Source organism: Lepidothrix coronata, unplaced genomic scaffold (genome assembly GCF_001604755.1).
Source record: "Lepidothrix coronata isolate B3197 unplaced genomic scaffold, Lepidothrix_coronata-1.0 Scaffold402, whole genome shotgun sequence".
Lineage (NCBI taxonomy): Eukaryota > Metazoa > Chordata > Aves > Passeriformes > Pipridae > Lepidothrix > Lepidothrix coronata.
Window position 1 is genome coordinate 25,847 of NW_016690582.1, and position 12,819 is coordinate 38,665.

Consider the following 12,819-nt stretch of genomic DNA (forward strand, 5'->3'; position numbering starts at 1 on the left):
GGAGAGGGGAGAGGGGCGGGGTCTGGCGGGAGAGGAGCGGGTCAGAGCGGGAGGAGGGCGGGGTCTGAGAGGGGCGGGTCAGAGCGGGAGGAGGGCGGGGTCTGGAGGAGCCACGCCCACACGCAGTGCCGGTGCGGGGGGGACGGAGGGGACCCCCCAAAACTGGTCCCCAGGACCCCCAAAACTGGACTCACATGGACCAGGACCTCCATAACTGGGAATCCATGGGCCTCGGGACCCCCACTACTGGAACCCCTCAGCCCCAGGACACCCATCATTGGGACCCAACAACCAAGAGCCCTCAGCCCTGAGACCGCCACAGCCATGGGGACCTACACGACCGACACCCCTGGGACCCCATAACCGGGACCCCACAGACCCAAGGACCCCTAAAACCAGGATCCCCACAACCAGACCCCCACGACCATGGGCACCTACACAACCAAGACCCCTCCGCCGCGAGACCCCACAGCCAAGACCCAACAGTCCCAGCACCGCCCACACCCCCACAACCTCAAACACCCCCCCTTGACCCCAGGACGCCCCCGCCTCATCTCCCAGCCCCTCCCATTTAATCCGATCACGGGAATCCTCGCTGCTAATCCCGGGATCGCGGCGGGGGCAGCAGAGGCGCCCCGGGGGGCTCCATCCCCCTTCTCCCGCTGCTCCGCGTCCCGATCCGTCACCTCCCCTCCTCCCCGAGCCTTCCTCCCCTTGCCATGTCCGCGCTCTTCGCCGGGAAGGTGCTGAAGGCGAACCGGGAGGAGGACGAGCTGGACACGGAGCGGGAGCTGCGCGGGGCGCTGGACAACAAAGTGCTGCTGCTCTACTTCGGCTCGGGGCAGTGCCCGCGCTGCCGGGACTTCGCGCCCCTGCTCAAGGACTTCTTCCAGCGCCTCACCGACGAGTTCTACGTGGAGCGCTCCCGCCAGCTTGTCCTGGTCTACGTGTCCCGCGACGAGACGGAGGAGCAGCAGAGCGCCTTCCTGCGCTCCATGCCCCGCCGCTGGCTCGCTCTGCCCTTCGGGGACACCTTCGGCAGGTACGGCCGGGGCACGGGGCGGCTTGGGGGGTCGAGGGTCTTGTCTGGGGGTTGAGGGTCTTGTAAGACTGGAGAGGTCGGTGTGGGGTGTGAGTGGGAAACCCACGGAGCCCCTTGGCTGCACCTGCTGGAAATATTTTAATTATAATATATGTCATATAATCTAGTCTAATCTGTGTCATAATGTCATATAATGTCATCATATGTCATATATGACATATATATAATATATGTCATATATAGTATTATATGTAAATATAATACTAATGCCATTATATGTAATATTATATATAAATATCATGTCATTATATATAATATATAAATATAAAGTCATTGTATATAATATTCTATATAAATATAATGTCATTATATATCATAATATAATACATACATATTTTATATATATATTTTATATATATACATATATTTAAACAGGACCCCACAGCTCTGGGACCCCTCAACTGGGACCCCACAGCCCCAGGACCCCAAAAACAGGGTTCCCACAGCCCCAGGACCCCCAAAACCAAGGAGGTTTAATTTAAAATACATAAAATATTCCCGCTGTTCCCGTATCCCGATTTTCCATTCTATTTATAAGTCCCAAACATTGCAGGCCAGGCCCCAGAGCCCTGGACTGGGATGTGGCCGGATTGGAACCAATTACTGTAACCTCGTTAGCAGCAGAACGAGCCTAATTAACACCCAGAATGATCCCCGGCTCTTTTGGAGGATAAACTGCAGGAGGTTGGAATTTGGAGCCTCTTGTTGATGTTTAATGGCTGGAAAAACAGGACCTGGGAGTTGAATCCCATCTCCCAACACCCAAATCCCATCTCCCATCATCCAAATCCCATCTCCCATCAAATCCCATCTCTCCAACACCCAAATCCCATCACTCAAATCCCAACACCCAAATCCCATCACCCCTTATTTCCCATCCCCCAAATCCCACCTCCCCTTACCCAAATCCCATCTCCCCTTACCCAAACCCCACATCCCACCCCTTTCCACCCCCTCTTCCACCTCCATCCAGTGCCAATTCCCATGGGACCCCCCAGCCCATTCCCGTTCCCATTCCCATTCCCGTTCCCGTTCCCATTCCCATTCCCATTCCCATTCCCATTCCCGTTCCCGTTCCCATTCCCATTCCCGTTCCCATTCCCATTCCCATTCCCATTCCCGTTCCCATTCCCATTCCCATTCCCATTCCCATTCCCGTTCCCATTCCCATTCCCATTCCCATTCCCATTCCCATTCCCGTTCCCGTTCCCATTCCCATTCCCACTCCCACTCCCATTCCGTTCCCGTTGCCGGCAGGGAGCTGGAGCTGCGCTTCGCCGTGTCCGAGGTGCCGGCCGTGGTGGTGCTGAAGCCCAGCGGGGACGTGCTGGTGGCCAACGCCGTGGAGGAGATCCAGAGGATGGGCCCCAAGTGCTTCCAGAACTGGCAGGAGGCCGCCGAGATCCTGGACCGGAATTTCCGCCTGGCCGAGGATTTCGACAACCACGCCCGGAGGAGCCTCACGCACCCCCTGCGCCGGCTCAAGTACAAGCTGGACAAGGACAAGGACAGGGAAGAGGGGGAGGAAGAAGGGGAGGAAGACCCTTAAGCAGCTCCAAGAGCTCTGGGATGGCTCCCACATCCAGCTTCTCCCACCTGAAAAATCACTGTAATTAAGATAGTCCGACCCGGAGTGGGATGTATTTCCTTATGTCATCCCGGAATCTGGCGCCGGAAAGATCTTGCCGGGGTATCTCAGGCATTTATTTGCCAGAATTGGGATTAAAAGTAACGTTTTTGTTGTCTGTTTACCAAAAAAGGGGAGAAGAAAAGTAATTCCTAGAGACCAGAATTTAGGGAGTGACTGTAAACAGCTTAAAAACTGGGAATTGCATTAAAAATGCCCAAGGGAGGTGGTGAAGGGTCCTGGGGTCCCGATGTGATTCCAACCCCAAATGATGGGACATCACCCAGGGGCCTTGGAACTGCTGCTCCTGCCTCCTGCTCTCCCTGGGGGATAACTCCCTTCCTCCCCGTGTGGATTAGGAGGAGCCACACGGAGGGGCCCCCAGACCATCCCTGCTCCAAAATAAACCCCCCCCCCGCCCTGTTTTCCTCCTGGAGAGGCTGGAATAGCCACCAAGAGCGTCCAGGGATGTTATCCCACCCAAATCCATGCCCAGGGTGGTTACCAGGGGGAGCGGAGTGTTGGCTTCGCCCCTTTCCAACGACATCCTCAGCTGGTTTTCCATCTCATCCCACGAGCAGAGGCGACGAGATCCCAGGTTCATGTTTCCCTTCAGGCCCCAATTTAAGGTGTTTCCAACAATACTTGAATTAGAGTGTCCCAAACAGCCGAGCCTGGGGAAGGAGAAAGGGGGAGGGAGGAGTTTTCCAGGTCCTTCATGATTTTTTTGGGATTCCAAACAGTTGTTAACTCGTTGGAGGAAAAGCAAAACCCTGCTGTGGGCTGGGATTCCTTCCCCATCCCTTTGTTTTAAGGGATTCTTTGATGGTCTGGGCTCCCACCAGCTCTGCTCCGGAGCTGGCACTGATCCAGCAGCCGGGGGTGTGATGGAATTCCTGCATTTTTAAAGGTTCCTGGATGCGCTTCTCCCATCCCTGGGAGCTGGGGGGTTGTGGGATTGGGCTCCTCTGAGAGGGTTTGGGGATCTCTGAGCCAGCTGGGACTCAGGAACGATTCGTTGGAGCAATTTTGGGGGGCTGCTGATGACATTGGGATGACATGACCCCTTCCAGGAGGTTTCTAAACATTCCTGGGATTCCAAAAAAGCAGCCAAAAAACCAACCCTTCAGATGGTCATGGGGGGGGTGCAGTGGCAGCAGAGGGGGTTAAAGGAAAATGTTGCCTTTAGGGCTTGTTTGGGAACGCAAAATCCACTCAAACAATTAAAACCCCCCTTGGAAAGAAGTGGAAGAAAGGGGAGGGGACAGATGTTTTCCTTGGAAGTGTTTCCCTGCGGAGGCTCTGCTGGGCACCAGGACGTGGCCGGGTTGGGATCAGGTTACTCCATGACCCGGCTTGGGGGGGACAACGCCAGGACACCCCGGGAGACCCTTTGGAATGGGGGAGGAACAGGAAAACTCCTGGAGGGATGGAGGGGACGAGGGGGGGGGAGAAGAGGGGCTGGACTGGTGGCTGTCGGGGCTCCGCAGTCCTGTCCCTGTTCAGCAGCCAGTGCTCCATCCCAGGGGGGTTGTTGTGGATCCCTGTCTCCATCCCTTTGTCCTGGGCTCTCCACAGCCTCACCCCTGTGGATCCCTGTCCTTGTGTCTGTCCCTGTCCCTGGGGATCCCTGTCTCCATCCCTTCGTCCCAGGCTCTCCGTAGCCTCCTCCCTGTGGATCCCTGTCCCTTGGATCCCTGTCCCTGTGGATCCCTGTCCCAGTGTCCATCCCTTTGTCCCGGGCTGTCCCCATCTCCCAGGGCAGGTCCTGCTCTCCCGGTGTCCCTGGCAGCAGGTCAGGGCTGTTCCTGATGATGACATCGTTCCCAGGGAAGCAGACAAGGGAGGAGGAGGAGGATCCTGACCTGATGGTCCAGTTGGGATGTGAGGGGCTGAATCCTCATGGTCCAGCTGGAATGTGGGGCTGGATCTGACCCTCTGGTCCACTCAGAAGGAGGGGGTCTGGATTCTGACCCCATGCTCCAGTTGGAATGTGGGGGGGTTGGATACTGACTTAATGGCCCACTGGAAATGGGGGGGCGAGGGAGCTGGATCCTGACTGATGGTCCAGTTGGGATATAGGGGCTGGATCCTGATCCAAAGATCCACCCGGGATGTGGGGGGCTGGATCCCGACCCGACGTGCCCCCGAGCTGCGGGTGCTGTCGGTGCCCGGGTGCTCCGGTCCCTCCCCCCGGGACCCTCGGGCCGCCCCGCTCCCCGGCCGGGGCTCCCCAGTGCGGCGGCGGCACTGGGACCAGTTGCCGGGCGGGTCCTGGCGCCGCTCCCGCCCCGGGACCGGTCCTGCGGGGCGATGCGGCCGCCGCGGAGCCACCTCGATCCAGCCGCGGCCGGAGGCTCTCGGGAAGCGCTTTTGGGGCTCCGAGGAGGCGCCGAGGGCTCGGATTTCGGCTCCCGGGGCCCGCAGGACCCGCCCAGGGGAGGATCCGAGGAGGCCGCGGCTCCTCCGCAGCCGCACAAGTCGCCTCCCAGGAGCTTCTCCCCGCGATGGACTCCGCGGCTCAAACTTTCCTGTGAGGCGCTCGGGGGGGAGAGGGGGTCATTCCCCGGCTTGGGAAGTGGCTCTGCCCTCCAGGAGATGGGGATCCCCTCGCAGGATCGCCGCCCTGGCTCCCCGGGGCGCCGAGGTCGATGCTGAGCGCCGGGTTCGGAGGCGGCGTTGAGTTCCCAGGTAAGATTTTCCTCTCGGGAGTAAAAATGCTCTTCCAGGCTTAAAAAAATGGAGCGGCGGCTGGAGCGGCTGGCTCGAAAGCCGTGGGTAAAACAGGTTGGATGTGAGCCCCGGGAGCCTTTACGGATCCATTGTTCCGCCTCGATCGGCGCTGATTGTGGTTATTAAGTGGGAGCCGAATTCCAAGCCATTCATCCCCGCTCCATGCGCGGCTGCGGGGCTGGCAACAAGTGGCGGGTGCCTTCCCAGATCCTGGAGTTAAGTGCTTCCCCGGGAGGAACTGGAATTACCCAGGAATTAAAAAGGAATCACACCTTTACCGCGGCGCGGAGGACTCCTGAACTCGCCGCGAACTCGAGCTGTGGAGGGCGAGAAATCCCAGAGGAGACACGACGTGTCCTGCCCTCCTTTCGAGCCGGCTCCTGCCCCCCTGGAAGAGCCGCGCTTGGATGGCGGGGGGAGCCGGGCGGTGTTTGCCGATTGCTCAAGGCGAAGGGGCCGTGAGCGGGCGCAGCTCGGAGCCAGCCGCTCGTTTTACCGAGTAAACAAAGCCGGAGAGCCCGGACCTCGCGCCGGGCAGAGCCGAGCGGAGCCCGGGGGGTTGCTCGGACACCGAACAATAGACTCATCCAGCTCCTTTGTGCATCATGGCCCCAGCCCCGGCTCGGCTCTGCTGCTCCTCGGGCTCTTTTCTCATCCCCCTCCCGGGCGATGGGGATTTCTGGCCCCGGCCGTCCTTGTGCCGAGCCCCAAGGTCGGGCGGTAATTGCAGGGTGGCAGCGGAGCTCCCGGAGCCGCTCACGGGCGTTGTTAACCTGTCGCTCCCTGCTCTGCAACACCCCGAGCGGGGCGGGCTCCGAGCCCTCGGCACGTTCCGGAGGGATTTGGGGCTCTCCGAGTTTTCCCCGCGCTCCAAGTCCTGCCCAGAGAAGCGGGTTTGGGTGTTGGCATCAGCGCGGACGCTCCGGATTTGTGTGTGATGCCGGGGCTTGGAGGGGGTTTGTGAGATTCACCCGGGCAAGGTAGTGACAAGACAAGGGGGGAAGGGATTTGAACTAAAAGAGGAAAGATTTAGGTGGATTCCCTGTGAGAATGGGGAGGAGCTGGGATGGAATTCCCAGAGAAGCTGGGGCTGCCCCATCCCTGGAAGTGTCCAAGGCCAGGTTGGAGCAACCTGGGATAGTGGAAGGTGTCCCTGCCCGTGGCAGGGGGGTGGAACGAGGTGACCTTAAAATGTCCCCTCCCACCCAGACCGTTCATGATTCTGTGACTTCCTGAACTCCAGCGATTTGGGGCTGTTGCACACTGAGAGGAAGCTGTTCTGCATGTGAATGGCCCGGCCTTGATCCCGTACCTGCCCGGGAACACCCTGGGAAGGTGCTCATCAGCCTGCCATGATTCACAGCGTTCCTCCTCTCCCAGGGCTTTCCTCCCCTCCTCGTCCTTCCTCCAGCTCCCCACATTCCAGCCAGAACGCTCCCGGTTACCTGCCAGGCCACCGCAGGCTCCTTCCGTCCCTCCCATTCCATCGGGACCACGCGACTCCCGCTCGGCTCCGGGTCCACAAACATCCCAGGAGCTGAGGAAAAGAGGGAAGACGGGCTTGCTACACAGGCCCAGCCCACCTAAAATCCCCCCCCCCGGGGCAACCTGACTCCTCCCCTCCTCTTTTCCTTCTCCCCCCCCAATGTTTATGAAAGGCGATATTTCCCCGCTCAGCAGCTTTCTGAGTGGCCCATCCCGGGTGTCCAGCTCTCCCCTCGGGGGGTGTCGGAGGAGGCAGCGGGATCAAAAGTTCAGCTGCAGGTACAATGGGGTTTTCTTGGCTCGGCTCCTTGTTTGCACAACCCAGGTGGGTGCGGTGCCGCAGATAAGGCCGGAACGATCCCTGTTGCTACGCCGAGGGCTCCGGCCGGAGCGTCCCGGAAAACGCAGCCCTGGAGTCTCCTCTGCCTGCAGAGCTCGGGAACGGGAGGGCCCCGAGCAGGGTTTGGGTTTCGGGGTGATTAACGCGGGGCTGACTCAGGCACTCGGGGGTTCCTCCCTGTTTTGTGACAGTTGTGTTCCTGCTGCCTTCTCTGAAATGAGGAGGATCGTGGAATGTCCTGAGCTGGAGGGACCCACAAGGGTCGTTGAGTCCAATCCCTGCCCGGGACACCCCAAAATCCCACCCTGTGCCTGAGGGTGTTATCCAAATGCTCCCTGAGCTCTAAAATCATGGAATATCCTGAGTTGGAAGGAACCCACAAGGGTCATCGAGTCCAAGTCCTGGCCCTGCTCAGGACACCCCAAAATCCCCCCCTGTCCCTGTTGTCCCAAAACTCCTGGAGCTCTGGCGGCCTTGGAGCCGTGACCGATCCCTGGGGAGCCTGTTCCCAGTGTCCAACCACCCTCTGGATGAAAAACCTCTCCCAAATATCCAGCCTGACCCTCCCCTGGCTCAGCTCCCCGAGTGGATGTTCGGGGACGGGCAGAGCCGGTGATTCATGTGCACAACTCTCCAGGGGAAGGAAAATTCGTGTCATTTTTCGGCACCTCCGGAGGCTCCGGGCCGGGTTTGCCCATCCCTGTGGGATCAAAGCCAGGCCTGACTTGAGATTTCCAGGCTCTGGGTTAGGGAAGGAGCAGGAACATCTGTGGGGTGGGATCAGCGGGTTCTCATCCCTCAGGCTGTGTTTTTCCTGCCTTTTTTTTTTTTTTTATGGACGAGTCAACCATGGAATGGTTTGGGTGGGAAGGGAACTGTTTGAAGCTCCTCTGGTTCCACCCCCTGCCATGGGCTGGGTCCTCTCCCGCTGGAGCAAAACCCTGTTGATTCCCAGGTGTAAAATCCGAGGCTGGGGGGTGAAATATCCTTACCTTTACCTGCTGCTCGTGCTTGGCTCCTCAGGGACCAGGAAGCTGCGGCTTTGGGAATGGATTCTTCCCGCTGGAATCCACACCGGAGGCTTGTCAGGTCTTGCTCCCAGCACAGCCCTGGGTATCAAAGAAACGTGAGGAGCCTCAAACAACTTTTTCTATACGGTTTTTCCACCCAATTTGGGGATTTTTGGGGCTGCAGCCTCGTTCCAGAGCTGGCTGGGAAGAAGGGAGTCGCTTCCCTCGCTGCACAGGTGACTTTAAACCAGAAAACAGAAGGTTTAGGGCAGATATTGGGGAGAAATCCCCCCCTGAGAGGGTGGGGAGGGGCTGGGATGGAATTCCCAGAGAAGCTGTGGCTGCCTCACCCCTGGAAGTGTCCAAGTCCGGGTTAGATGAGCTTGGAGCAACCTGAGCCATGGAAGGTGTCCCTGCCCGTGGGACAGGATGAGCTTTAAGGTCCCTTCCCACCCGGCCCATTCCACGATTCCATGATCCCACACAGTCCATGTGGTCCCGAAATGTCCTGGATGACCCAGCTCTTGCAGAGATCCGCCCCCATGGCTGTGTGTCCTCATTTATTGCTGCTGTTCACTCTCCAGGGCTGAGGGGCTGTTCCCATCCCTCTCTTTGCCTCGGGCAAAGTTTGGGAAGCCCCCACCTGTTCAGGAAGGACCAGCACATGGAGCAGTGTCTGGAAGCAGCCATGGCTTCTGTTGGGCTTTTTTAAGCAGCAAAACTGCCCAGGAAGGCTGAGCTTTGGTGCTCCCAGAGCATTCCTGGGGCAGCAGCAGCTGTGGAGCCTCAGCCTCCATGGGGGGGAGGGAATGTTTAGGAACTGGCTGATAAACCCTCTTTGTTTTCACATTTCTGAAGCATCACGTCTGGGACAACCACAACAGTTTAGTCTGTCCCGTGGGCCGACCGGGACATTCCCTTATTGGATCTGGCAGATCCAACCTCCTCCCAGGAGCCTTCCAGGTCCTGCTGCCTCCTCAGGGTGACTCTGGGGGCAGCCGAGGGCTCTGGGGACAGCTCAGGACTTTCCTGTTGCTCCCGTGGTTGTTCCTGGGTGTTCCCAGCTCCTCCCTGTGGTTGTTCCTGGGTGTTCCAAGCTCTCCTATCCATGCTGTGGTTGTTCCTGAATGTTCCAAGCTCCTCCCTGTCCCATCCCTCCTGTGGTTGTTCCAGAGTGTTCCAAGCTCTCTCCCATCCATCCTGTGGTTGTTCCTGGCTGTTCCAGGCCCCACCCCTGCCAAGAGCCCTCCTGCAGGGCTCTGCCCCCCCGGCTGTGTCCCCCTGAGGTGCCCCCAACCCTCCTGTCCCCCCCAGGGCCGCCGCCATGAGGCACTGCTTCTACAACGAGACCGTGGGCTTCTTCTACAACAACTCCCGCAAGGAGCTGACCACGTACTGGCGCACCAAGGACGTGCTGGTGGTGGCCCTGGGCCTGACCGTGAGTGTCATCGTGCTGCTGACCAACCTGCTGGTCATCACGGCCATCGTCATCAACCGCCGCTTCCACTACCCCATCTACTACCTGCTGGGCAACCTGGCGGCCGCCGACCTGTTCGCGGGCATCGCCTACATGTTCCTCATGTTCCACACGGGCCCCCGCACGGCCGAGCTGTCCCTCAAGACCTGGTTCATCCGGCAGAGCCTGCTGGACACCAGCCTGACGGCCTCGGTGGTGAACCTGCTGGCCATCGCCGTGGAGCGGCACCAGACGGTGTTCACCATGCAGCTGCACAGCAAGATGTCCAACCAGCGCGTCACCATCCTCATCTTCTGCATCTGGGTCACGGCGCTGCTGCTGGGGCTCATCCCCTCCTACGGCTGGCACTGCCTCTGCGCCCTGGACAAGTGCTCCAGCATGGCCCCCCTCTACAGCAGGAGCTACCTGACCTTCTGGGCCATCTCCAACCTCGTCATCTTCCTCATCATGGTGGTGGTGTACACGCACATCTTCATCTACGTCAAGAGGAAGATGACCAGGATGTCCAAGCACACCAGCTTCCACCCCCGCTACAAGGAGACCATGATCAGCCTGGTCAAGACGGTCACCATCATCCTGAGTGAGTCCACGGGCTCTGATCAGTCCAGAGGATGCTCTGGTCCCCTGCCCTGGGCTCTGTGGGGTGGGGAGGTGACATTCCCTGGTGTCTGGAGCTGTGGGGTGGTGGTTTGGGTGGTGGTTTGGGTTGGGTTCTGAGGAACTCGACAGTTTCAGGATGTGGATTTACTTAGTCCGTGTGCTCAGCTCAATCCAAAGGATGTTTTAATCCTCCCCCCTGGGCCCTGTGGGGTGGGGAGGTGACAACAGGGAAGTGAGGGAAGTGAGGTTCTGCTTCTCTGGTGTCTGGAGCTGTGGGGTGGTGGTTTGGGTGGTGATTTGGGCTGGGCTGAAGAGGAACCCAAGAGTTTCAGGACCTGAGTGAGTCCGTGTGCTCAGCTCAGCGCAGATGATGCTTTGATGCCCTGCCCTGGGCTCTGTGGGGTGGGGAGGTGACAACAGGGAAGTGAGGGAAGTGACATTCTGTTCCCTGGTGTCTGGGGCTGTGGGGCTGTGGGCTGGGTGGTGGTTTGGGTTGGGTGCTGAGGAACTCAGCAGTTTCAGGACGTGGATTTACTGAGTCCGTGTGCTCAGCTCAGTCCAGATGACACTTTAATGCCCCACCCTGGGCTCTGTGGGGTGGGGAGGTGACAGCAGGGAGGGCTGGGAGGTGACATTCCCTGCTCTTTGGAGCTGTGGGGTGACTTTTTTCACAAGATTCCTGTGACTACATTGATTTCCCCCTGATTTCCCCCTGATTCTTCCCGACTCTCCCCTGGTTTTCCCCTGATTTCCCCCAACTCCCCCCTCATTTTCCCCCCGTTTTTCCCCGGATTACCTCTCTCCCAGGTGCCTTTGTGATCTGCTGGACCCCCGGGCAGGTCGTGCTGCTCCTGGACGGGCTGGGCTGCAAGAGCTGCAACGTGCTGGCGGTGGAGAAGTACGTGCTGCTGCTGGCCGAGATCAACTCCCTCATCAACGCCATCGTCTACTCGTACCGCGACACGGAGATGAGGAGCACCTTCCGCCGCATCCTGTGCTTCCCGTGCCCCCGCAACTCCAAGTACACGCCCACCGTGGTCAAGCTGAACACGACCGACCGCGGCACCCTCTCGCACAACGGCCACTTCACCGTCGACTCCTCCATCTAGCCCCGAGTCCCGGAGCTGTCCCGCTCCCACAGAGGGCCGGGCCGGGCTCTCCGGCGTCCCAAAAGCTCCGGCACGGACGGTTCCCCCCGGGAAGACTCGCTGAGGATGAAGGACGAGGTGGTTTCACGGACCTCGGAGGGGGATTCTCATTAAAGACTCTTTTTAACGAGGGGTTGAGTCAGTGTGGCGGCGTCCGGAGGTGCGGGACGGGAATTTCCCTCGGCAAGCAAAGTATTTCCTCGGTCCTTCAGTATTATCCCTCGGGAATGGCCCTTCCCAAGCTCCAGGGAGCCAAAACTCTCTGGGTTCACCTGTCACTCAGAGCCTGACCCGGGCTGTGTCCCACCTGCCTCTCAAAGCTGGTTATCCCTCTAAGCCTCCTCTGAGGGGAATCCCTGCAAATTGCTTCCTGAGAAGCAGATCCCTGCTTTCCCAAGTGGGTTTTTTTAATTGGATTTCGGAGTATTCCAGGCTTCGGGAGGATGTTTGGGAGCACGGAATTCCTTGCTGAGCTGGAGAGGGGCTGAGGAGCTGCAGTTGTGTTTGTGCTCTGCTAAGTGATACCATGTGCTCACGGGTGTGGAGTGAGTCATGTTCCCATTAAACCAGCCCTCTGCTCCCTGGAAATCCCTCTGGGGCAGCTCGAGGTCACATTCCGAGGCAGTCAGGATTTTTAACGTGCAGTTTTTTTACCTTAACGCTCAAACAATGCCTCAAATCTGCCCCAGGTCCGTTTTTCTCCCTGCAGAGAAACTGGGAATCTTCGTTAACGGCAACCCCTCTCCTGGGATGGGAACGGTCGATGTCGATTCTGGGGCTGTGTCTGGAGGGGAGAACATCCAGAATATTCTCAGAAACTGGGAATAATCCTCCAGCTTTCCTTCACTTTCACATGGTTAAACTTCAGCCGCTGTGGATGCGCCGGTGTGAAATGCAGGGGGGAGTTGTTTTCCACGTGGCGCCGGAATATCATCTAAATTTATAATTTCAGGGTGTTTTCTTTAATCAAACATCCTGGTTTTGTCCGAGGATCAGCCCCCAGAGCGGACACTTGAGGAGAACACGACTTTCTGGAGGGTTTCTTTGTTGCAGAGCAGAGCCAGGCAGGGGCAGTGGGGAGGTGACAGGTCTCCTGGACTGACTCGAAGCCTTGGAATATCCTTCCCACCTCTGTGTCCCAGAGACTCCTGGAATAAATGGTTTTGCCCTGGGTTTTAGAAAAGAAAGAGTTGAATATGGAGAACTGGAATAAAATTGGGTGGGACTGGGGTGGAGGGGGGTGGGACCCCATGGGGGGGGTTTGATGGGACCCCAAGGGGGGTTTGATGGGACCCCA

At 58.5% G+C, this 12,819-nt stretch overlaps 2 protein-coding genes and 1 long non-coding RNA gene across 5 annotated transcripts; 2 read left to right on the plus strand and 1 right to left on the minus strand.

Moving 5' to 3' along the window:
* Positions 1-679: 679 nt before the first annotated feature.
* NXNL1 (nucleoredoxin-like 1) lies at positions 680-2,679 on the plus strand. Its single transcript, XM_017839356.1, has 2 exons — positions 680-1,042; positions 2,360-2,679. The coding sequence occupies exons 1-2, from the start codon at positions 720-722 to the stop codon at positions 2,649-2,651; spliced, it is 615 nt and encodes a 204-aa protein (XP_017694845.1). The 5' UTR covers positions 680-719; the 3' UTR covers positions 2,652-2,679.
* LOC108509779 lies at positions 2,504-8,684 on the minus strand. 2 transcript variants are annotated; one of them, XR_001878702.1, is made up of 5 exons: positions 8,280-8,684; positions 6,908-6,999; positions 3,235-3,403; positions 2,699-2,846; positions 2,513-2,594 (listed from the first exon to the last, which is right to left on the minus strand). It is a non-coding gene; the product is annotated as an uncharacterized LOC108509779 (long non-coding RNA). The 2 variants fall into 2 exon arrangements; XR_001878701.1 differs by lacking the exon at positions 2,699-2,846 and having other exon boundaries at positions 2,504-2,594.
* LPAR2 (lysophosphatidic acid receptor 2) lies at positions 5,211-11,652 on the plus strand. Of its 2 annotated transcripts, XM_017839354.1 has the most exons (3): positions 5,211-5,420; positions 9,612-10,354; positions 11,182-11,483. In XM_017839354.1, the coding sequence occupies exons 2-3, from the start codon at positions 9,622-9,624 to the stop codon at positions 11,481-11,483; spliced, it is 1,035 nt and encodes a 344-aa protein (XP_017694843.1). In that variant the 5' UTR covers positions 5,211-5,420; positions 9,612-9,621. The 2 variants fall into 2 exon arrangements, with proteins under 2 accessions (XP_017694843.1, XP_017694844.1); XM_017839355.1 differs by lacking the exon at positions 5,211-5,420 and having other exon boundaries at positions 9,622-10,354; positions 11,182-11,652.
* The last annotated feature ends 1,167 nt before the right edge of the window (positions 11,653-12,819 follow it).